Consider the following 23,092-nt stretch of genomic DNA (forward strand, 5'->3'; position numbering starts at 1 on the left):
CAGGTCGTTCCAGAAGCTCTACGGAACTGCTTGGGTGTCCTCAATGGGCCTATAATGACATTTCTTAGCAACCGGTGGCCTGGGCATGTGTTTCAAGCACCCTCTGGCACCACATATACTATTACTCATCTGTAACCCCGAATTTCAAGTGATCGAAGCTGTAACTCCACGACCACCCCCCTGCCCCAGTTGTGTCTCCTCCGGGGAGAAGGGAATGTACGAGCCTTAGTTAGCTCTGGGAAGAGCTGGCCCTCTAAATGAGCTGGGTGAATGGATCAGTAAAGGAACTGCAGCAAGTTGAATTGATGAGGTTGGAGTTCGAAATATTATTTGGTGAAGGATATGAAAATGGGTCCATAGGAAAGGAAGTCTCTCTCACTGGAAATGTGAAATCATAACGCAAACAGTGTACTGGTAAAAAGAGAAAACGGAGGCTAAGAGTGAGTGAGTCAGAAGCACATGAGTTTTTAAGAGCTTGAACTTGGGAGACCAGATCAGGCAAGACTGCTTAATACCATCACATGATCTGCCCCGAGGCACCCTGTATTTAATTAAAACAAGGAGCAGGGCAGGGAGAGGCCAGAGGAGCCGCTGCCGTTCTCAGCGGATGGAGCCCAGGGAGTTAAAAGTTATACCTTGATTGCCTTGGTCTTTGAGAATTCGCAGCATGGCATGTCTCCACTGTTTCCTGGGGTTTCTGCTTCTGGCTGCAAGATTGCCGCTTGATGCTGCCAGACGTGAGTACACGAGTGTGTTTTGACCCATTCTCTGTCGGCGGAAATGATGGGTTGTCTGAGGTATCGCTGTCCATGCCAGAAGGTGGGCTTCATGAAGGTTCTCAGGAAGCTTTCGTGCTTGAAACCTTTGGGAACATTCACCCTACAGCAGAATGCCTCCCGCTCGTTCTTGGCTTCAGGTGCTGGGAAAGCAACAACCATGCCGGCCCCTCTCTCGGGAGGAATTTTTTTTTTAAGATTCTATATATTTGACAGATCACAAGTAGGCAGAGCAGCAGGCTGTGAGAGGGGGAAGCAGGCTCCCTGCTGAACAGAGAGCCCAGTGCGGGACTTGATCCCAGGACCCTGAGATCATCACCGGATCAGAGGCTTAATCCACTGAGCCACTCAGGTGCCCCTCTGGGGGGCTCCCCCCTGCCCACATTGTAGTTGCCACCTTGTCTCTCACCAGACAAAGGGAGGGTGCTGGTGTGAGGAACAATCTTTCTGGCCTGAAACAAAGCAGTGCCACCCACTAAACTTCGTCTAGTTTCTATCCAGCAGTGTAGAGGGCTCAAATGAAACAGGGCCCCGAATCTAGAACCAAGTTCACAGATCATTCCCCCGCCCCCCTGGAAGCTGTGCCTAGGCCTGTTGGGACCTTTTTCACAGACCTCCAGGAGTTTGCTGCCACTCGGGTGAGGTTACTGAGAGAAGAGCCGAGGCCCCAAGGCTCTGTTCTAGTCTCACATTTGAGGTTGGGGGCTTTCTAACGACCCATGCCCAGACTGATGAAAGCAGACCCTTGGGGAGGTCAGGTTGGAGCCTCCTTGTTTCAAAAGCTCCTCTTGTGGGTCACCTGGGTGGTTTAGTGGGTTAAGCGTCCAACTCTTTTTTAAAAATTTATTTACTTATTTGAGAGAGCATGAAGGGGCGTGGTCAGAGCGAGAGCAGGCCTGCAGGTGTTGACGGAGCAGTTCACAAGCAACCTGGCCACCTCCCCTTTGCTGGGGTGAGATTCTAGAATAGAGAGAGAAAAGCCACATCGGTGCCGGCTGTGACTCCATTTCCCTTTACGTCTAACTCCCCCTCCCCCACACCTTTTTTCTTTTAAAACCTGCTTACTCTTGGGAGTCTTTTGTTCTATTTTTTTAACTTAGCTTTTTGAGGTCATTGTAGATTCACATGTAACTTAAGAAAAAATGCAAATTGATTCCTCTGTATACCTTACCCAGTTTCTCCCAATGGTAACCTCTTAAACAATTATTGCACAGTATCATAGCCAGGATATTGACACTGTTACAGTCAGAATACCAAACCGTTCCATCATGACAACTTCCCCTTCCCACCACACCCCCCTGCCCTGGCAACCACTGATCCATTCTCCCGTTTTCATAATTTTATAATTTTGTTACTTCAGGAATGTTATCCATAGAATCATTACAATAGGTAATTTAGGGGCATTGGCTTTTTTTATGCAACATAATTTATTGAAGTGTTGCATGTCTGAATAGTTCTTTATTGCTGGTAGATTCCACAATATGTATATATCACGGTTTGTTTAAACATTCACCCATTTTGAGACCTCTGGATTGTTCCAGTTTGCACTACTGTGAATAAAGTTGCTACGAACATTTGTATGTAGGTTTTTGGGTGACCATACGTTTTCATTTCTTTGGGACAAATGCCCAAGAGTACAATGTTTTGGTTGCATGTTTAGTTTCTCAGGAAACTGTCAAACTGTTTTCCGGGGTGGCTGTACGGTGTTTTGTTCCCACCAGCAGTGTACGAGCAATCCAGTGTCTTCACACATTCTTGCCTACTTTTGATATATCCCTGTTATTTTTTTATTTTTATTTTTTAGTCATTCTGATAGGTGTAAAGTGATGCCCCACTGTTGTTTTAATGTGCATTTCTCTACTGGTTAATGAAACTGGACATCCTCTCATGTGTCTCTTTGCCATCTGTGTATCCTCTTCAGTGTAATGCTTATTCAGGTCTTTTATCCATTTTTTTTAATTGGATTTTTTTAATGAGTTTTAAAAATTCTTTATATATTCTAGATTGCGGTCCTTTACTGGAAATGTGGTTTGCAAATGTTCTGTCCCGGTTCGTAATTTGCCTTTTCATCTTCTTCACGTGCTATTTCACAGAACAAATGTTTTTCACCTTAATGAGGTCTAATATATCATTTTTTTTCTTTTATGGATCGTGTCTTTGGTGTCAAGTCAAAGAATTCTTGCCTAGCCTAGAGCCTGAAAATTTCTCCTATGCTTTCTATTTTCCGATGGCACCATTTATTGAAAAGGCTATCTTTTGAAATTCCATTGGGTTGCTCTTGCATCTCTGTCAAAAATCAGTAAGGCCTGTTTGTGTGGGTCCATTTCGACATTCTCCATTCTGTTCCCTGGACCCAGGTATCTATTCCTTGTCCCTCTTTTAAGTAGATGTTTTTCCTGGACTTTCCTTGACTTCTGCCATCTATTATCAGAGGAGACACCCGTGTTTTGATTGTTCCTGGAACCACTCACTTTCTCTCAGGATCTGTGGAAGAGGAAGACTCTTCGGAACAGTGGGAAAAAATTAGTCCTGGGAATCCAAAGATGTGAATCTTCATTTCCACTCCATTAAAAGTGACCCCGAGTAAATTCTGTCATTTCTCTAGGCCTGAATTTCTTCATCTGTCAAATGAAGCGATTTGAACTGTTTTTTCCAAATTGAATATTCTACCACTCCATGACTCAATTCGAATGAATATCCAGTTATAAACATCGATTGATAAAGCTACATTTCCTACCCTCACTTAGTATCTGTTTCCAAATAAAAATAATCTTACAGAATCATAAGACATTTTGGTTTTGTCTTACTTGATTTTTGTCTGATTTGGAGACCCAGAGAAAACATGATCTGAGGTCAACACAGACTGTTTAGCAACAAAATCAAGAAACCAAGTCTTGTAACATTCACCCAGCGTGAGACATCTACATTGTTCAATATTCATTTCAATATTCTTTCCCATTCCATCTGTCTCCCTTATAAGAAGGAAACGACAGGCTTTTGCTTCCTTCTACCAAAAAGGATAAATAGAAGATAGAGGTTGGTGGTATCCATTCAAAATGGCTTCTCTGAGCACCTGCCAAATACCACACCTTGTGGCAGTCCTCCTCCAGTATTCAGGAGACAACACAAGGCCACATGAGAGGACAGTTTATCATAATGAACGGTTAGGGATTAGCTGTGGGTTCTAGACAATTGACTTCTTGGCTGTAACAATACTCAAATAGGTTGAGCAAGACACTTTTTTATGTAACCAGTCCAGAGGCAGGAAAAGAGCAAGAACTCGACAACATTGAGAACTCTTTCTTCTCTTCCATCCACTCTGACCTCCTCAGTGTGTTGGCTTGCCTCTTCAGATTTGGGCCCTCCTGGTTAAGTATGGCTGTCCCAGCTCTGAGCGTCACGTCCCTACATTACTGTCCCCAAAATCACTTCTGATGTGAACAAAATGGAGTTTGTTATATACGTGTGTGTATGTGTGTGTATATGGATAGACAGATGACAGAGAGGGAAACTTCACAGAAGCCCGCAGAAGACTTCCTTTCAGTTCTGACCGACCAGGTTCTAATCAGCTGCTTCTGCCCATACTGTAAGGAAATCTAGGAAAGTCAGCTGTTGGAATTTTGTGCAGTTATAGTAGAAGCTCTGCGACAAGCATAAAAAAGAGTAGGAGTGCAGCCTGGAAATGTTAGGTAGGCAGCCAGCCAGTCTGTACAATCCTCAAAGAGAGGAGAGACCATGTGACCACTGGAGTTGTCAGGCAAAGTAAAAAGACATCAACTTGAGATTAGAAAGAATTTCAGAAGAACTAGAAATTTATAAACCCTGGAGCAACCACACAAAACACAAAGATACAGCTAATAAGCCAGAAGTGGAGCCAATATAGACTCCAGAAATAACCCCAAGAAGTACAGGAAAAGAAGAAAAAGGAATAGAGAACAAATGGGACAGATAGAAAAATAAGATGGTAGACTTAAATCCCCCGGTATTAATAAATACAGTAAATATAAATTACCTAAACACTCTGAATGAAAGGTAGAGATTGTTAGACTACATTAAAAAAATCAATATACTGTCTATAAGAAACCCACTTCAAATCTAAAAATGTATATCCATTAAAAATAAGATAGAAAAAGACCTACCTGTTAACCACTAAACATTACTATCAAAGTATCCCTAAGAACAAGGACTATTAATAAAGATAAAAGTCAGTTCCTAATGGCAAGAGGATCAATTCATGAAGAAGAGTTGGCAATTCCAGAGTTTCAAAATACATTAACTGGCAGAACTGTAAGAAGAAATTGGCAAATTGGCAAATCCATAATTATAATTGAAGATTTCAACAGTCCTCTCTCAGTAATTGAAATAGCAAATAGAAAATCAGCAGGAACATAGACGTCTCAAAACATTACCAACCAGCTCTTAACATAATATTTTTAAAAGCACTGTAAATTACATAGTACATATGGGACATTCACCAATTCAGAACATATACTGGGCCATAAAAAAGTTAGATTGTTCAACAGTGAGCTCTCCAATACAGGTTTGCATCTCTTGGAAACCTGGAGGCATTCCTGAGCCTGACATTCTTTTAGCCAAGAGAACAGGTAAGAATGGGAAAAGATGCCAAAACTGATCTGAATATCATTGGCATCAGTGTTTTCCTAATTCTAGCATATCAGATTCAAATAATCAGAGAAGATGTATTGAGAAGTTAAATAACAGCTCAGAAATACCAACTTTCAGAAATTTTCCTTGACTCATTTAATTTTTTTAAAATATTTATTTACGGGATGCCTGGGTGGCTCAGTCAATAAAAGCATCTGCCTTAGGCTCAGGTCATGATCCTGGGGTCCTGGGATCAAGTCCGGTGTCAGGCTCCCTGCTCCTTGGGGAGTTGCTTCTCCCTCTGCCTGCTGTTCCCCCAGCTTGTGCTTGGGTGCTCTCTCTCTCTGTCAAATAAGTAAATTATTTTTTAAAAAAGATTTATTTTAGAGAAAGCAAGCATGGAGGAGGGGGAGGCTGAGGGAAAGGGAGGGACAGTCTTAGGCAGACTGCACTGAGCGCAGAGCCAAGATGGGGCTCCATCTCATGACTCGAGATTAGGATCTGAGCAGAAGCCAAGTGTCAGATGCTTAACCCCCTGTGCCACCCAGGTGCCCCTCTTTGACTATTTAAAGTATAGAAAGAGGGCGCCTGGGTGGCTCAGTGGGTTAAGCCTCTGCCTTCAGCTCAGGTTGTGATCTCAGAGTCCTGGGATCGAGCCCCACATCAGGTGCTCTGCTCTGCAGGGAGCCTGCTTCCCTCTCTCTGCCTGCCTCTCTGCCTACTTGGTGATGTCTGTCTGTCAAATAAATAAAATCTTTAAAAAAAAAAAAAAGTACATAAAGAGTGTCTGAATAGTTGTACTTAAACTATTTAACTATTTAAATAGTTGTATTTAAACTATTTAAACTATTTCAGGAGACATTCAAATAAAAACCTATTTGTTTGACTTACTGGAAATATTAAGTAGGATTTTCCAAACTTATGAAATGAGAAGTTGCTTTGACTACTTAGGTATTGTTAAGTACTAAATGAGGAAAGGAGTAAGCAAAATTATTTGCTTTTAAATACTGATCATTTAAATACTGATCTAGGATTTCATGACGTGCTGAGCAATGAAAGAACTTCTGGTTATACGAGGGAGCACAGCCAACTAACTGGTTGGTCATCAGATGAGAATGAATGGAATGAAAAACTCTACCCAGTATGGAAGAAGGAAGACCCAAGGTGGAAAAACTCCTGGAGAGGTAAATCACATATTCAAGATAAACAACTGTCATTTCCTATTTGACTTAGTCTCTTACATTGTAGACTTGAAGATCACATGGCTTACGTTGCTTCTAAGACTGTACTGTAGTTACCAAGTGGGAGGCACCTGGATTTGGCAATCTTTTTTTATCTCAACGTTGTCACTTTCTAAGTCACACACACTCAACATTAATCCACTTAGAAATTGACAAGTTCGTAATTCTTGGAAGATTTTGGATAGCAAACAGATTTCGCCCTGAACCTCTACATAATCTGGGAATGGTCCTCTTCAGAAGAGCTGAGACACTCAAGCAGTTTTGACCATATCAGAAATGTGGTTTATCAGAAAGTGAGTATCTTCCCATTTGCATGAAAGAGTGAGTCCTTTAGTCATCGGTTTTGAGTCTAAAAAATACAAACCTTTAAAACTTGTTTCTTCAATCCAGTTGAGCAGATTCTTTTTTGTCTTAAGTAAATGTTCTATGTAAATGTTCTATGATCAAAGACCTCTTTAATTGGTCTGACTTCCTTTTTCCCCCCTTGTAGAATGTACTCTGAAAGCAAAAGTTAGGAATCCAGAAAATAATTTATTGCTAAGAGGTGTAAGGATGGGAGTGCTGTCAGTAGAGCATGTGACTCTTGATGTCTGGATCATGAGTTCAAGCCCCACGCTGGGCATAGTGTTCACTTTAAAAAAAAAAAAAAAGAGAGAGAGAGAGACATTGGGATGCTCTGGTCCTTATTGGTGGATTCAACTCTACTTTATTTGTCAACGAAAGGAAAAAGATGCTTGATTACTAAACTGCACTTTTCTATGTGCTAGGAGGCCACGTGCAGGCGATGCTGACCAGTGACTCACCAGCACTTGTGGGCTCAACCATCACATTTGTGGTAGACCTGGTGTTCCCCAGATGCCAGAAGGAAGATGTCAATGGCAACATAGTTTATGAGAATAACTGCAGAAATGGTAAGGAATATTACCCACGCCACAGGAATAGGCTAGTTTTCCTAACTACTGGAGACCCATCTCATAAACCTAAACACTCACAGGTGCTTTGCTGTCACCCCATGTCATCCTCTCCTCAAATTGGATGACAGGGACATGTTGCTCCGTCCAGTTCCTGTATCAACATTAGCCAAACCCACTTGAGCAAACTGGTGGCTTTCTGCCACTTGGAACCTTCTTCAAGAGGGACGTCGTCGTGCTCGGCTCTTTCTTAGGGTCTAGTTGATTATCCAGAGAATACCTTGTTGATTCTCGGATTTTGGTTTGGTTACTTGAACTTCTTCTGGATACTTGACGAATAGCTGATCTGTCAAACATTTTCTGATCAGACTGATTTCTGCTTACAATTATTGCTTAACCCAGTGTTTTTGTGGCTGGTACAAATGCTAAGATGTGTATGTTGTAGTTTCGCTTTGCCCTTAAGGCAGGTAAGCTCTTTGTACATGTTAAAGAGCACAAAGGAACACAGATGCTTCAAAGGAAATTGTCTCAAGAACTGCACATTCCCCAAAACTCGGAGCTAATAACTGAGATTCTTCAATCAGTGACAAGACTGTTAAATACACTTACGATCTGATTTTCTGACTTAGAACTTCTATTAAACTGTCTGCATTCATTCCTTATTAATTTATCATTGTTCTATTAGGAAAACATTAGATCCTATATAAAAAGGGTTTGATATTTCTTAAGTGTCAAGTGTCTAAAATTTGTAGTAATTTTTCTCTTTCTAAAAATGCTAATTCTTATGAATGTTTAAAATGGCATTTTATTTTTTTAAAGATTTTATTTATTCATTTTACAGACAAGAGATCACAAGTAGGCAGAGATGCAGGCAGAGAGAGAGGAGGAAGCAGGCTCCCTGCTGAGCAGAGAGCCCGATGTGGGGCTCGATCCCAGGACCCTGAGACCATGACCTGAGCTGAAGGCAGAGGCTTTAACCCACTGAGCCACCCAGGCGCCCCTAAAATGGCATTTTAGTCCTCTGAGCATTTTTATATGAAGGAATCCCTGTGTCTAAGGAAAATTTTTATGTAATACCTGTCATCACAAAAAGGAACCAGGGACCTTTGAGTTAAATACTGACTGCAGGTCTAGGGCAGGGAAAGTACCAGGTGAGTCTGGCATATTTTAGTGTCCCCAAGTAAGTAAATACGGACTAACAGAGACGCATCACAAGGACACAGAAGCCAGCTTGCAGGGAGTCCTCCTGGCTATTTGGGACAATTTAAGAATAAAAAATTAAAATGGCTCTAATATATTGATAAATAAAAAGATTCTTCAAAAATGTCAATGATATAAAAAAACCAAGAGGGTGAGAGAACTGGTCTAGATGAAAAGATACTGGTCATGACTAGTTCACAATGAAATATGTTGGGGTGCCTGGCTGGCTCGGTCAGGAAAGCGTGCAGCTCTCGATCTTGGGGTTGTGAGTTCGAGCCCCACATTGGGTGTAGAGATTGCTTAAAAAGAAATTGTCATACATACAAAAAAGTTGAAATCAGGGTACACGGAGTCTACCAAAACCTCCTACCTAGACTCAACAATTTTAACATTTTGCCATATTTACTTCTATCTATCTTTTTTTCCAAATCGTTTGAAGAGACAAAATAGTCAAATACTGTATGTGACCCTTGATCAGACTATAGGAAGAGTGGTAATGATACTGTGGTTATGTAGGTTAATGTCCTTATTTTTAGGAGTGTGCCAAATCTCCAGGAGTTGAGAGTTGTTTGATGCTAAATGACTCAGGGTTTAAAAAAAAAAAACAAAAAACAACTACAGATAGCAGTATCAACATAAAAAGATAAAGCATCCCTCATTTTGATTTGAGTACAGTTGTGTGAGGTCCAGTATTAAAAATAAATATATTCTAGTATTTCTAGATTGGCTCTTCCTGAATAATTGCTTTATGTGAAATTTTACTGAAATACAGCCTATAGGCAGAAAACAGGTCATAAATACACACCACTAGATGAATTCTCAAAATTAGGGTTTTCGTTGTCCAACTATGTTTATATTTATGAAAATATGAAAAGGTGTTTAATTCAGTGATGAGCATTGGGCATTCTGAGCCCAGATGACAAGCCTGGCTTGTTTCTTTCTCTGTTTAGATACTGATCCATCTCCTGACCTGTACGTTTACAACTGGACCGAGGAAGGCGGTTGGGGAAATGACCACAGCCAACACCATCACCACATGTTCCCTGATGGAAAGCCTTTCCCTCACCACCCTGGATGGAGGAGATGCAGTTTTGTCTACGTCTTTCACACACTTGGTTGGACTTTTTACAAAACCCCCTTAGCTGCTTCTTCACCTGCCCTTCAAATTTTAACATTTTTTTCCACCTTTCTTATTCTATAAGCAAGAATGCTAACACTTAAGAGTTTAACAACAGTTACTCTGTGAACTTTCCTTAGCTGGGGTGGAGCATGATGGATAAAAATGAAAATCTTATTTAGCTTTGGCAAATCTTCAGAACACCAAGGAATTAGAAGAAGGGGAAAAACAATAATTCATTTTTCTTTCTTAAAAGAAAACTATTCAGTTTCTTTCTGTCTAAAACAGTAATACAAAAAATAGGAATATTTGTTCAAATGGCACACGGATGGGCATTTGATTATTTTTTAATTTTTTTATTATCAAAAGATTTTTTAAGAAAGAAACTTACGCTCTTTGTAGGAAATTTGGAAAATGCAGGAAGAGTACAGATGAAAAATAAATCACCTGTAATTGACACCAGAGATTATCACTGTTAACACAATAGTATTTTTTTTGCTAGTATTCCTTGATTAAGACTAGAATGTATACCCAATCTTGTTATCATGAGTACTTGATCGTGTCATTAAAATTCCTTATGTACATTATTTTAATGACTGCATAATATTCCACTGTGTAGAAATAACATAATCTAACCCCTGTTCTTCTTTGACAAAGCTTACCCTTTTTTTTTTTTTAACCACAAATGGTATCCACTCTTGTTTTATTATTGGTGAAGTGATTATTTTTAGGAGGAGCAAATTTAGGTTATGATTAGCAAAGCTGCTAAGTTCTTAAATATGTCAGCAGGTGCCATCTGGCTCTGACAGTTTGAAAACTGCCACCAACCATGCAGGCTCCAAACTTCTAAATGTTTTGTCCTTTTTCATGAATTAGAGAAAGTTTCTTTGTCCAGTTAACTCATTTATAAATCAGAACAACACATTAGCAATATCCATCAGCTTAACAAAGTACAAAATATATATCAAATATTATGCCCATCTAGTTAAATAGGGGTTGAAGGCTGACCTTGTTTCAGTGCCTTCATGGCCCAATCAACTCCCCAGATGTCACGATTTTTTTGACCAGACCATCTGCAGGGAGTCATATATGCTCACTAGCACTCCGGTCTCTCGTTACCCCTCTTTTTAGTTAAGATATCTATTAAAACCAGTTTTTAGCCCAGAAATTGCTGTTTTTCTAACAAGACTGTTTTGGATTTCCTTATCTGAAGTTAACTGATATTGTCCTTCAACTAACACTTGCTTCTGTGGTCTCCCTATGCCAGGACTAACATTTTCCTCATGTGTAACTAGCCCCCTGTGAGACACCTCTTTCCCCTACAACCTGCAAAAGAACTGCCTCTGAGGCTCCAGGTAAAGGGGATTCCAAATCACATATCCCTGAGATTAGTGTATTTTTCTGATATCTTTGACCATGTGTTAAACATGGTCTTTAAACACGCCCACAAGCAATCCGTCTCAGCATCCCTGTTGTTCAGTCACACATCTGTGTTGGGTGCCTCAATAGCATTAGAAAAATCCTTGGACCCTGAGGGATAGGAATCATTTTTACTCACTAGCTGGTGGCAATCAGATTCAGGTTCGGGCTGGAGAAAGAGAAAGAGTGAGTCAAGAATGTCCTAGAAATGTGTTTATAGAACCACTACATTACTTTTTATGTCTACCATACCCTACCTCTTTTTTCACCATTTAATTTGTTTTATTATATACAAATTCTATTAGAAAATGGAGGATTCTAGTCCCCTAAAAAAGAAAGAAAGAAACTGCTTGATATAGCTGAAATGGTAATGTTGCTACAACAATATTGGATAAATTTTTTTAGCTCCCTTAGACACCTCACTATTGCATTGAATGGGTATTCTCCGGGAAACACATGTATTTCAAGTGCCAGACGTCTTACTTACAAACATTTTTTATCTGTAAACTAAGAACTAAACAGCATTTTCCCACTAAACTTCTCTTCCCATTTTAACCAACTATATACAAATTATATTTATGGAACAGTGAGTTTATGTTATAAGGTTTTATATAAAATGAGCACCATCTCCCTTTCTGAAGCAGCCAGGACCTACATCCTCATCCTGTTTTTCCTTTTCCAAGAGCGTTCTCTAAGTGTCAGTGATTAGTCGTAAAGAAACAACAACTTTCTATAATGATCATGTAATGTGGCCAATAACTAAAAATTTCCATCCTCTCAAAGGTCAGTATTTGCAGAAGTTAGGACGGGGTTCAGCAAGAGTTTCTATAAACACAGCCAATGTGACACTTGGCCCCCAACTCATGGAAGTAATTGTTTATAGAAGACACCACCACGTATATGTCCCCATCGCAAAAGTGAAAGACATGTACGTGGTAACAGGTGAGTGAGTGGTGTGAACTTGAAGTTAACTGGTAGTGAGGCATTTCATTCTGGTGATGTTAGTGGATTAAGTAAGAGAGCTAAGTGTTGGCTTACAATCTGTATGGGTTCCTTCCCTCGCTTATATATTTAAATATATTTTACTCCATCTGTGTTTCCAGAATAACTTGGAAAAAACCCTAGCAAACTTGCATAGGAAGAGGAGAAATAATGCTAAATTATCTCTAGTTTTAGTTTTAGTTTCTATTGTTTTTTTTTTTTTTAAGATTTTATTTATTTATTTGACAAAGAGTGAGCCAGTGAGAGAGGGAACACAAGCAGGGGGAGTAGGAGGAAAGAAGCAGGCTTCCCGCTGAGCAGGGAGCCTGAAGCAGGGCTGGATCCCAGGACCCCGGGATCATGACCTGAGCTGAAGGCAAATGTTTTAACAACTGAGCCACCCTTCAGGCGGCCTTCATTTTACTTTTAATTTTTGAACCTAAAAGCATTATCGAAGTCCTCTACTTAAAATCAAGCAATTGTGTGTTCTTTCTATTTTGGGGTGTATCTTTTAGATCACGTTCCTGTATTTGTGACTATGTACCAGAAGAATGATCGCAATTTATCTGATGAAACCTTCCTCAGGGACCTCCCCATTATGTTCAGTGTCCTGATTCACGACCCTAGTCACTTCCTCAATGAGTCGGCCGTCAACTACAAGTGGAACTTCGGGGATAATACTGGTCTGTTTGTTTCCAACAACCCAACTTTGAATCACACGTATGTGCTCAATGGAACCTTCAGCCTTAACCTCACCGTGCAAGCTGCAGTGCCTGGACCTTGTCCTTCACCTTCACCCAAACCTCCAAAACCCACCTCTCCTTTATGTAAGTGTTTTCCAGGTCATCTTTGAGGGGGGTTCCTTAACAGCTATTTTTTTTTTTTAAATCTAATAATATAGGTTACATAATTAGATCCCTAGCTTAAAGAACCATGTGCTGAGTCTGCTGTGATTCAATTCTGTACATGTCATTCTTGAGCCACTTTATCACCATTTTAAGCTGTTAGAATATGGAAGAAAGGAGAGTATGTTTAAATTCCACTTTGCAAGTAGAATTTCATGACTTAAGTGCCATTCTTTGACCTTTCTAATTTGTACTGGTCCTTGTTATGTGTACAAATGCTTTCCTTGTCTGGCCTGTCACATTTCTTTAAGATTTGATTTATTTATTTGGGAGGGAGAGAGCACAAGCAGGGGAGAAGCAGGCAGAGGGAGAATCAGGCTCCCCGCTGAGCAAGGAGCTCGATTCGGGACTCAATCCCAGGACCCTGGGATCTTGACTTGAACTGAAAGCAGATGCTTGACTGACTGAGACACCCAAGTGTCCCCCATCACATCTCTGATTCTCTCCCATTTTTTCTCATTATGAGAATACATCTCGCCCTTCATAAACATTCAGGCCATCCCCACTGTCTTTCTTCCTCCTCCCACATTTCTCCCTACTTCCATTCTCCTCCCTTCCCTGCCCACATCCATCCAGTGTCCCATCAAAACACAGCTGTACTTGGAAGTGGTTTCCAAATGGCCCAAGAAAGAATATACCTTGAGAGTAAAGACTCCAGACATTAAGATTGTTCTGGATATAAGGCATAATAAATTAAATCCCATTCTCTACTAATAGTATATGTAATATATAGTATATGAGGCCATTTAAAAAGTTCCTAAGAGTCTACTTTGGAAAGTGTTAGCTTCCACCTAATGCCCCCTCCCACCCCACTGTGCCATGAGTACTCAGCACCCCAATTTGAAGGGGATGGTAACATACTGCCATCCTCCCACTGGTCACAAGAGGGCGCCATCACCAAACCCAGAGTAAATAGTCCAACCTGATGTCCAGACTTGCTGCACTTGTTTTTTCCAAAACCTATTATAAATAATAAATTGTTGTAACAGTGTGTTATTAATAAAAGGAGATCTCATTAAATCTGGAATATCTAATCAAGACACTAAGTTATTACTGATGTTGATCCATTATTTTTTGAAATGTTTTAAATTACAAAATTAATGCATGTTCCTTAATAAAATTTCTAACAATAGAGAAGCCTAGAATAAAAGTGAAAAATCCCTACTCACATTCTCCTCCCAAGAGTTAAACCTTAGTAACAGCTGGAAGCGTTTCTTTTCCGATCTATTTCTACGCCTTTACAAACATATTTTATACAGATACATAGGTGTTGTTTTGCTTTTTAAGGAAATGGTCTTGTGCTGTCCATATGGTTCTATAATTTGTTTTTCTTCACTTAACAAATATCATGGACATCTGTAAGCACATAAAATTTAACTCACATTATTAAATGGCTACATAGTATTTTATAGTATGTATAAACTTAGAATATAAGTAATATTGTATGTATAAATGTATAATTTATTTAACCATTCTCTTATTGATGGTTGATTAAATTAATCTTAATTCCAGTTACAAATATAACTGCACTGAACAACTTAATCATATAGCTTCATTCTGATATTTCTGTAGGAGAATTTCTTTTTTTTTTTTTAAGATTTTTATTTATTTATTTGACAGGGAGAGAGAGATCACAAGTAGGCAGAAAGGCAGGCAGAGAGAGAGGGGTTAGCAGGCTCCCCGCTGAGCAGAGAGCCCAATGTGGGGCTCGATCCCAGGACCGAGATCATGACCTGAGCTGAAGGCAGAGGCTTAACCCACTGAGCCACCCAGGTGCCCCAACTGTAGGAGAATTTATTTTTCTATAAGTATCCATGGTCTTCTTTACAAATAAGGAGACCAGGTGTAAAATTCAAAATAAACTGTAGATTCCTGTAATATCTAGAACTGTCTAAAAATTCCTAAATGGTAAAGGTTAATGTTAGTTTATTTAACATTAGTCTTTTTTTTTTTTTTAAGATTTTATTTGAGAGAGAGAGAGCGTGAGAGAGAGAGAGAGCACAAGCAGATGAGGGACTTGACCCTAGGACTCCAGGGATGATGACCTGAGCCAAAGGCAGACACTTAACCGTCTGCTTAACCGTCTGAGCTACCCAGACGTCCCAACATACGATTTTATCTGTCACACCCTGCTTGATTTTGTCATGATTGTTGTATCATACATTTTAATATGGCTTCTACCTTTCATTTGATTGCCGTGTTTAAAGAAGATACAGGATTGTGTTCACTTACATAATTTAACAATTATAACTCCTGCTAGTTCTCACATCTCTGTGAATCATTCATATTCACTTCAAATTTCTGCAATAATTTAATAGTTCAGAAATCTTGATGTTTTTCTAAAGGGCAGGTAGATGTTTAGATTGTTGATTATCAAATACCTGTTTAGATTTGGGGTTATTATCTATTATGTAAATCTTTTACATTCTCAGCAACTCATCTAAAATCTTATTAATCCAACTTTCCAGCATCAGCGGGTGACCCCTCCCCCGAGCTGAGGGCAACTCCTGAGGAAACCTGCCATATTAACAGATACGGTTACTTCAAAGCCACCATCACGATTGTCGGTAAGAGTAGCAGGGGCAGGATGCTGGGATCTACCCCGGGCCACCTTCTCACCCTCTTGACTCTGGAGGGGTGGGAGCAGGGGCCCTTGCTCTCTGTTCAAGGTGATGCCACGTGGGCACAAAGCCAGGATGTCACCAGTTTCTAGATTCCGACTGGCCTACGCCAGCCTTCCTTAGACATTCTGGTGGAAACGAGCCCAGTGTGAGGCCCACCTACTAATGAGTCTGCTCCAGCCCTACATCCCCCACCCCGCGCATTCCAGAAATCTGAAGGAACTTGCCTTTGAAGAAAGGCCAGTAGCAAGTTCCCACAACTGCCACTTCCTTCCTCTCTCTGATTTCACAAAGTCGCCTGCCTAGTGTGTAAGGAACAGGGATGAGCAGAGCTACCACAGATGGCTATGTATCGTGGGCACTGCCCTCAGACACCCCACAGAGAAGACAGGTGGGGGCCGAAGCCCAGCCGAGGCACCCCAGTTCTGGAGATGGGGGTAAATCCCCGACTCTGCACCCTAAGGCTGAGGGAAGCTGGCTGGGCCGGAGCCTGAGGCCTGCGTCTTCCCCGGGGGTTACCTTTCTCTGGAATTCCTGCCCGGAAGGAGTGCAGCCTTCTAACACATTCACAAGCTCCAGAAACCAAGGGCCAGGTTGGAATGAGGAGCAATTCGGTTTCACTTTGAACGTGCTGCATAGACACCTATCCACACTGTGGGGTAGACTCCCAGAGGAGTGCAAGAATGCCGTGTCTCTGTTTGTGTGGCTTTCTGGTTTGTGAAGGAATAATTCGGTCTGGTTTTTGCTGTACTTTGATGTGTTTTTCTGGGTGGGCGTTTTGTTAGATGGAATCCTGGAGGTCAACATCATCCAGATGACAGACGTTGTGACGCCCGTGCCACAGCCTGACAAGTCGCTGATGGATTTTGTTGTGACCTGTCAAGGGATGTGAGTACATCTCAGTCAGAGGATCAGGCCAAGGCCTGAGCAGAGGCTGTCACACCAGCTCCCCTTTGAAGCTGATCTAGATTCCCAGCTCATCAGTCAGCCACAACCAGGAAGGGGCCCAGGAGGGGCTCAGAAGCCCTCAGTTTTGCTAGATTGGGCAATGCTCACTACCTTTAAATCGCTGATGAAATTGAAGAGTAATTATTAATTGAACACTTACTATGTTCTTAATATTTTACATCGGTTCTCCTATTGAATCCTTACCCAATCCGGAGTCTCGTCGTTTTACAGATGGGTCCACTGAAGCAAACAGTGATTACCGAACTTGCCCCATAGATGGTGGGTACCCACAGAGCATGGTTCACAGGCTGTGGTCTGTCTCAGAGCCCAGATCCTAGGCTTCTTGAGGTCCCTCCAAGTGGTGGGAAGCCAGTGTGGAATGACCATGTCCTAGCATGAATTAACAGCATTGCCCAATAATCCTGTATCTCTAAACTTAACAAAGCTTTTTCTTTTTTTTTTTTCAAGGTTTATATTTTAGTCTTTTTTAAAAGATTTTATTTATTTGAGAGAGAGATCCTGAGCCCGAGAGAGAGCAAGCACAAGGCAGGCAGAGGGAGAGGGAGGAGCTGACTCCCCACCCAGCAGGGAGCCCAGTGCAATCCCAGGACTCTGGGATCATGACCTGAGCCAAGGCAGACACCAGCTGAGCCACCCAGCGCCCCGACAAAGCTTTTTCTAATGCATTATATAATGTGACCTCCTATGGTTTGGTTAGAACTACATAATAGACTACTAGAAGTTAATAGACTAAATATAAGTTAATAAATATAACATTAATTAACTGAGTAAGCTAAAGCATCACAAATATTTGTGTAATAGATAAATTAAGTAATTAACATGTATGTATGTAAATGTATAAATTAATGAAGGGAATGAGATGGTATGAAAATGTGGCCTTATTTGATAAAAAGGGATCGCTAACAAGCTCTCCATCTTAGGGAGAGGTGAGGGGTGACGATGACAGAAAAATTGAGGAAAAGCTGATGGAGGAACGAGCCCAGCTGAGAAGAGCAGGTGTCCTCTGTGCAGGTCTCCATCCAGGAGGTCCACCCACAAGGGAAACAGAGCTGATGACAGTAATGCGCGGCCGTGTCGCCTCGTGGTCATCCAGCCTCACTTATTCAAGTCCCAGCTCCACCCCTAATGGCTCATGTTAGTCTCCCAGTTGCCTCCCACTCGCTGAGCTGGTTTGTCGCCTGCTATACTAGGCTTATTTTACTTTCCTCATCTTCCTATGAGAGGGATAATCAAGGCCGTGTCACACATCTGCCCCTTTGTGTCTTGCATGTAGTAAATCGTGACTCAACCACCACTGTTGCTGTCACTGTTTAACCTCTGTGGGGACCCAGGTGGGCCAACTCTGGCATTTAATAGTATCCTTGCCCGACACCTCAGCGGACCACACCTGCAGGCATTCTAGGGAGGAATGACTTGGGCTTCACACAGTTTCCAACAGCCCCTTGCCTTTGGAAAGGGGGCGGTCATAATTTCTTCCTCCTCTACCCCCAGAGCCACATCTTACTGAGGATACAGGGGAAATAGTAGCTCATACCCAGGCTTGTTTAGGAGTAAATTATATGTGACAGTTTGACATCAAATGGTTTGATATTCTTACATCGTATGCAAGAATCAAAGAATAAGGTTCCAAATTAATTCTAGTGGAATTCAAATAGAATTCTAGTCAATTTTATGGCCAGGTAATGATTATGATTGTTCCTTTTAAACTAATATTATATCTCCCTCCCCTGGTGCCGTCTGTCCCCTCAGCATGCCCACAGAGGTCTGTACCATAGTTTCTGACCCTACCTGCCAGATCACCTACAACACAGTCTGTGACCCTGTAGATGTAGACACAGATGACACTTGCTTGCTGACTGTGAGAAGAGCCTTCAGTGGGTCAGGGACATACTGTATGAACCTGACCCTCAGTGATAATACAAGTCTGGCCCTCACGAGCACCCTCGTCTCTGTCTCTGCAAGAGGTAAGTGTTGTTTTGTGGTTGTACGAACATTTCATATCACAGGTACCATGTGTCCTAAAGCCCTTCAAGGCTTCACTGTCAGTGTTTAATTTTATTTCATTGCAAAAATCACTGAACTGTCGTTAATGTGGATTTGACAACTGGCATGAAAGTCCCACAGCAAATCTACTTACGGGAGGGATGAGAGAGAGAGAGACCCAGTGAAATGACCAAAGTTAAGTCTTTTGATGAAAAAAATCAGCTGTGATCATGGACCAGTAATAATGGGATATGATCACTGTGTGCTCGAAGAGATTTATATGTCAAGGGAAAAGTATGAAGCCAAACATCAAAAAATAACAGTGTTCTCCAATTAAATTATAAAACAGGGAGACTGGTACCCTATTGTCCTAAGAATCCACCTAGGCAAAGACATGAACCCCAGAAGCTGCTGGGGTTACTCTTGGGCAGCTGTGGGGAGTTCTTAGAACAGCCTTTCAGGGTCATACCCTATTCTACGAAACCTCCTAGGAGCTGGCAAACCACTGCTCTCTTACCAGATTAGACATTTAGATATTGCCTTTCCTTTCCTTCTTCTTACAGTGAGTGAGAACTTTAGGTGACCTGAGCCATTTTCAAAATCCAAATAAAGGAAGCTCCAAAAGAGAGCTTTCAACCCAGGGGGGATTGTAACCTGATGGCTTGGGCTTCAAAATCAGAATTTCAGAAACAGATCTTTGATCAAAAGCAAACCAAGAGACTTTTAGGAGGAATGACTTTTACTCATTGATTCCATGAACGTTCATGAAGCACCTGCAATTCTTTAAACAAATATTCATTGAGCATCTCCTCCGTGCCCAGCAGAGCTGTAGGCCTGAGATACACAGTTCCAGACAGAGTGGGGAACAAGAGGAAGAAGGCTTTTGTGAGCCCTGCTTTTGTGGGCTCAAAGAGATCACACATAAGATGACATTGTGAAGAATGTCCCGGCATGTCCTCCCATGCTTATGGGGGAGAGAGGGAACAGAGGTTGGCTCTCCAGGTTGGGGAGGTCAGTGACAGTCCTGCCTACCCAGCAGCATCTGCTTATGAAAAGTGTCCTCTGAACTGAAGCCTGACTTTCAGGAATGAGCAGTCCATTTAGATGGTTGTAGACCACGGGTAGGGCTTGAGCTTTATTCTGTGTATAAGGAGCCTCTGGCAGGCTTGAAGCAATGCTCTGATAGATGCCTTTAAAGATCAGTTGAACGGGGTGCCTGGGTGGCTCAGTGGGTTAAGCCTCTGCCTTTGGCTCAGGTCATGATCTCAGGGTCCTGGGATCGAGCCCCACATGAGGCTCTCTGCTCAGCAGGGAGCCTGCTCCCTCCTCTCTCTCTGCCTGCCTCTCTGCCTACATGTAATCTGTCTGTCAAATAAATAAGCAAAATCTTTTTTAAAAATTAAAAAAAAAAAGATCATTTGAACTACTAAGGGAAGCGAAGATCATGGGAAGGTGAGAGTGGAAGCAGGTAGACAAGATGTCCTTTTGTGGGGGTGGGTGGGGGGAGGCTGGTGGCTGGAACTGCACAGTGGTGGAAGGAATGGAGAAAGAAAGATGAACTCCAGTTCCTCTTTGACAGTAGGGATAAGACGAGTTAATTTGCTGGTTTCTGGGAATACAGAGAAGATACAATCCCACAGTCTGGGAGAAGGAAAGAAGCGTGTGTATAAAGCAGTAATTGCCACAGAGTGTGATCGAGGCAGAGGAAGAGAGGCAAGTAGAGGAGTGACACAGGCAGGTGTCCTGACCCAGAACCCTCAGCCCTCATGAATGTCCGGAAGTCACCCCACAGGGGTGAACGCTTGAAATGAGCCCAGGGGAAGGACGTTCCTGGTAGAGGGCCTGGAGATTTGAAAGAGCAGGGGAAGCGTAGGCCACTCTAGGATTTTTAGCACAGCTGGAAGGTAGGTAGTGGGAGATGCGGCCAGAGGAGCGGTGGGGAGGGTCATGGAGCCCTTCACCATGTGGGCGCTGCGGGGTCAGCTGAGACCTGAGCAGGTGTCTCCAGGACATGACATCTCTCTTCTGAGCCCTTAACACAGTGTTCCAGACATGCTAACTCATTCTCTAAATGGAAGATAAGCTGACCCAAAGACTATGTATTATTTAATGGAAAAGATTACTGAAAACCCAGAGGGAGCCATATATCTTTGGATAGCTCCCTTCCTCATTTATTTAATTGCATTACAAGTAGCCTGTCCCTTAGGCGGAGGATGTCACTAATATTGTCTTGCTTCTGTTTAAGACCCAGCTTCCCCTTCAAGAATGGCAAATGGTGCCCTGGTCTCGGTGGGCTGCTTAGCCATATTTGTCACTGTGATAACCCTTTTGGTATACAAGTAAGTTGCTACTTTTAACACTTTAAATTGCTATAGTATATTGTCAAAAATAAGTTGCATATTTCTGCATAAATGGGCCATTTTCCCTCTTTTGCTTTTAAACAGTTTGGGTAGGGGAGAAAAATCTTCTAGTGAATGATGAATACCAAACTAGACTATTAATTTTGCTGTGGTTTTTTTTTTTTTTTTTTAGTCCTAAAAATGCTACTAGATACCAGTACCTTTACAAAATTGTGTCAGTTTATTTACCATGTAATCACAAATTAGAATAGGCAAGCACATTTCTTCCATGAAGAAGGGAAAAAACTATACTTTCGTAAAACATCAATGTCTTAGAAGCTGTGGATTGGGTTAAATGGAATAATCCTCTTGTATTTGGCATGTAAGAGATCATAGAAAGTAACATAGTCCAGGTGGACATCTTTTGTTAATCTGTCTAACACGTTGTTTTCAGAAAACACAAGGAGTACAAACTGGTCGGCCACAGTGCTAGGATTGTGCTCAAAGGCCAGGGCCTGAATGCCCTCCTCAACCATGCAAAGGCCATATTCCGCCTTGGGAACCAGGAAAGAGATCCTTTGCTCAAGCATCAACCAGGAACTGTTTAAATCTTCAGCTTTATTTGTGATCAACAGCTCACTCTTCAGGGCCATTTATGTGAGCTGTGCCAGAGTTGATGGCTATTAACTTCTATTCCTAAAGATTACTGTTAAAATATATACTGTGGTTTAGGGAGGTCCAAAGGGTTTTTTATATAGGCTAAATGACATCTCAGAGAAGTGGGGAGGAATTACACCGTGCGTGGCCTCAGCCTCGTTATTGAACTGATAAAACCAGTTAGCAGAGCTTTCTTTCATTATGATTTATGTTTCACTTATAATGTCTTAGGTGGTCAGTGGGATAGACACACTGTATCCAAAGAGTAAGGGGAGAAGGTACTATTCATTAGAGTTTGGCCTCAGTTCACTGGAAGGGGAGGCCAGATGCTTTCTGGCTCTCTGTGTTCTGAGCTAATTGAATGCTACTTCAGGTGAACACGTGTGAGCTCCTAGCAAAACAGTAACAGGCCAGACATTTAGTGTGATGTGCATGCTTCTTATGCTAAAAAAAATATGTATCGACTAGTCTAATACATGGGTGTGAATATTTTCATGACAACCTACCCTGCCCAGATGTGTAAAAGAATGCTACTCATTTCTTTATTCCGTGGACCTTCATTGACTACTTTCTGTGTATCAGGCATGCTAGGGACCCAGCCCTACACTCAGGGTGCTGACAGTCTTGTGTATATATCTCAATTTCTGTACACTTGGGGGCATGTGTTTGAAATTATATGTTACGATTTTTTTGAAGAAGGAGACTCCTGCTTTTCCTACTGGTTTCTCTATTTAAATGATACAGGGACTTGATCAGTTAAAGCCTCCATTTGTCGTTGAAACTCTCTACCAGATGTCAGACAGGACATGCTTTTTTTTCTTCCTTCCTGAAAAATAAAGTATGAAAAGAGATAAGATCTTGGAATTGTAATTATTTTTCCAATTTACTGTTTGCCTTTCTATTGTGTTTATAGTTTGGACACATAAAGAGTTGTTTAATGCTGCCCTGTGGAGCACTGATAATTTCACAAGGATTTTGTATTTTAAAGTATAGTATGTTCAGTTTCAATAAATGTATATTAATCAGATCAATCTAAAAAAAAAGTTTCTGTGAGCAAATGTTCTGGACTGTTAGTATTGTATTAAAAACAAAGGCAAGAGGAGCGTTCTGGGTCAGAGATCAGCAAGCTTTTTTCTGTCATGGGCTAGGGAGTCTTTTTTTTTTTTTTTTTTTTTAGATTTTATTTATTTATTTGACAGAGATCACAAGTAGGCAGAGAGAGAGGAAGGGAAGCAGGCTCCCTGCTGAGCAGAGAGCCTGATGTGGGACTCGATCCTAGGACCTGGGGATAGTGACCTGAGCTGAAGGCAGAGGCTTTAACCCACTGAGCCACCCAGGCACCCCGGGAGTCAATATTTTAGGCTTCAT

The 23,092-nt window shown here is 41.5% G+C and overlaps 1 protein-coding gene across 1 annotated transcript; it reads left to right on the forward strand.

The window, feature by feature from the left end:
- The first annotated feature begins 512 nt into the window (after positions 1-512).
- On the forward strand, positions 513-22,578 carry GPNMB (glycoprotein nmb). Its single transcript, XM_013051664.2, has 11 exons — positions 513-737; positions 6,413-6,565; positions 7,390-7,533; positions 9,684-9,848; positions 12,053-12,211; positions 12,766-13,077; positions 15,624-15,722; positions 16,562-16,664; positions 18,495-18,709; positions 20,974-21,067; positions 21,522-22,578. Exons 1-11 carry the CDS (start codon positions 668-670, stop codon positions 21,673-21,675), a joined length of 1,668 nt encoding a protein of 555 aa, XP_012907118.1. The 5' UTR covers positions 513-667; the 3' UTR covers positions 21,676-22,578.
- Positions 22,579-23,092: the final 514 nt, after the last annotated feature.

This window comes from Mustela putorius, unplaced genomic scaffold (genome assembly GCF_011764305.1).
Source record: "Mustela putorius furo isolate JIRA1106 unplaced genomic scaffold, ASM1176430v1.1 tig00003845_pilon_pilon_pilon, whole genome shotgun sequence".
Taxonomy (NCBI): domain Eukaryota; kingdom Metazoa; phylum Chordata; class Mammalia; order Carnivora; family Mustelidae; genus Mustela; species Mustela putorius.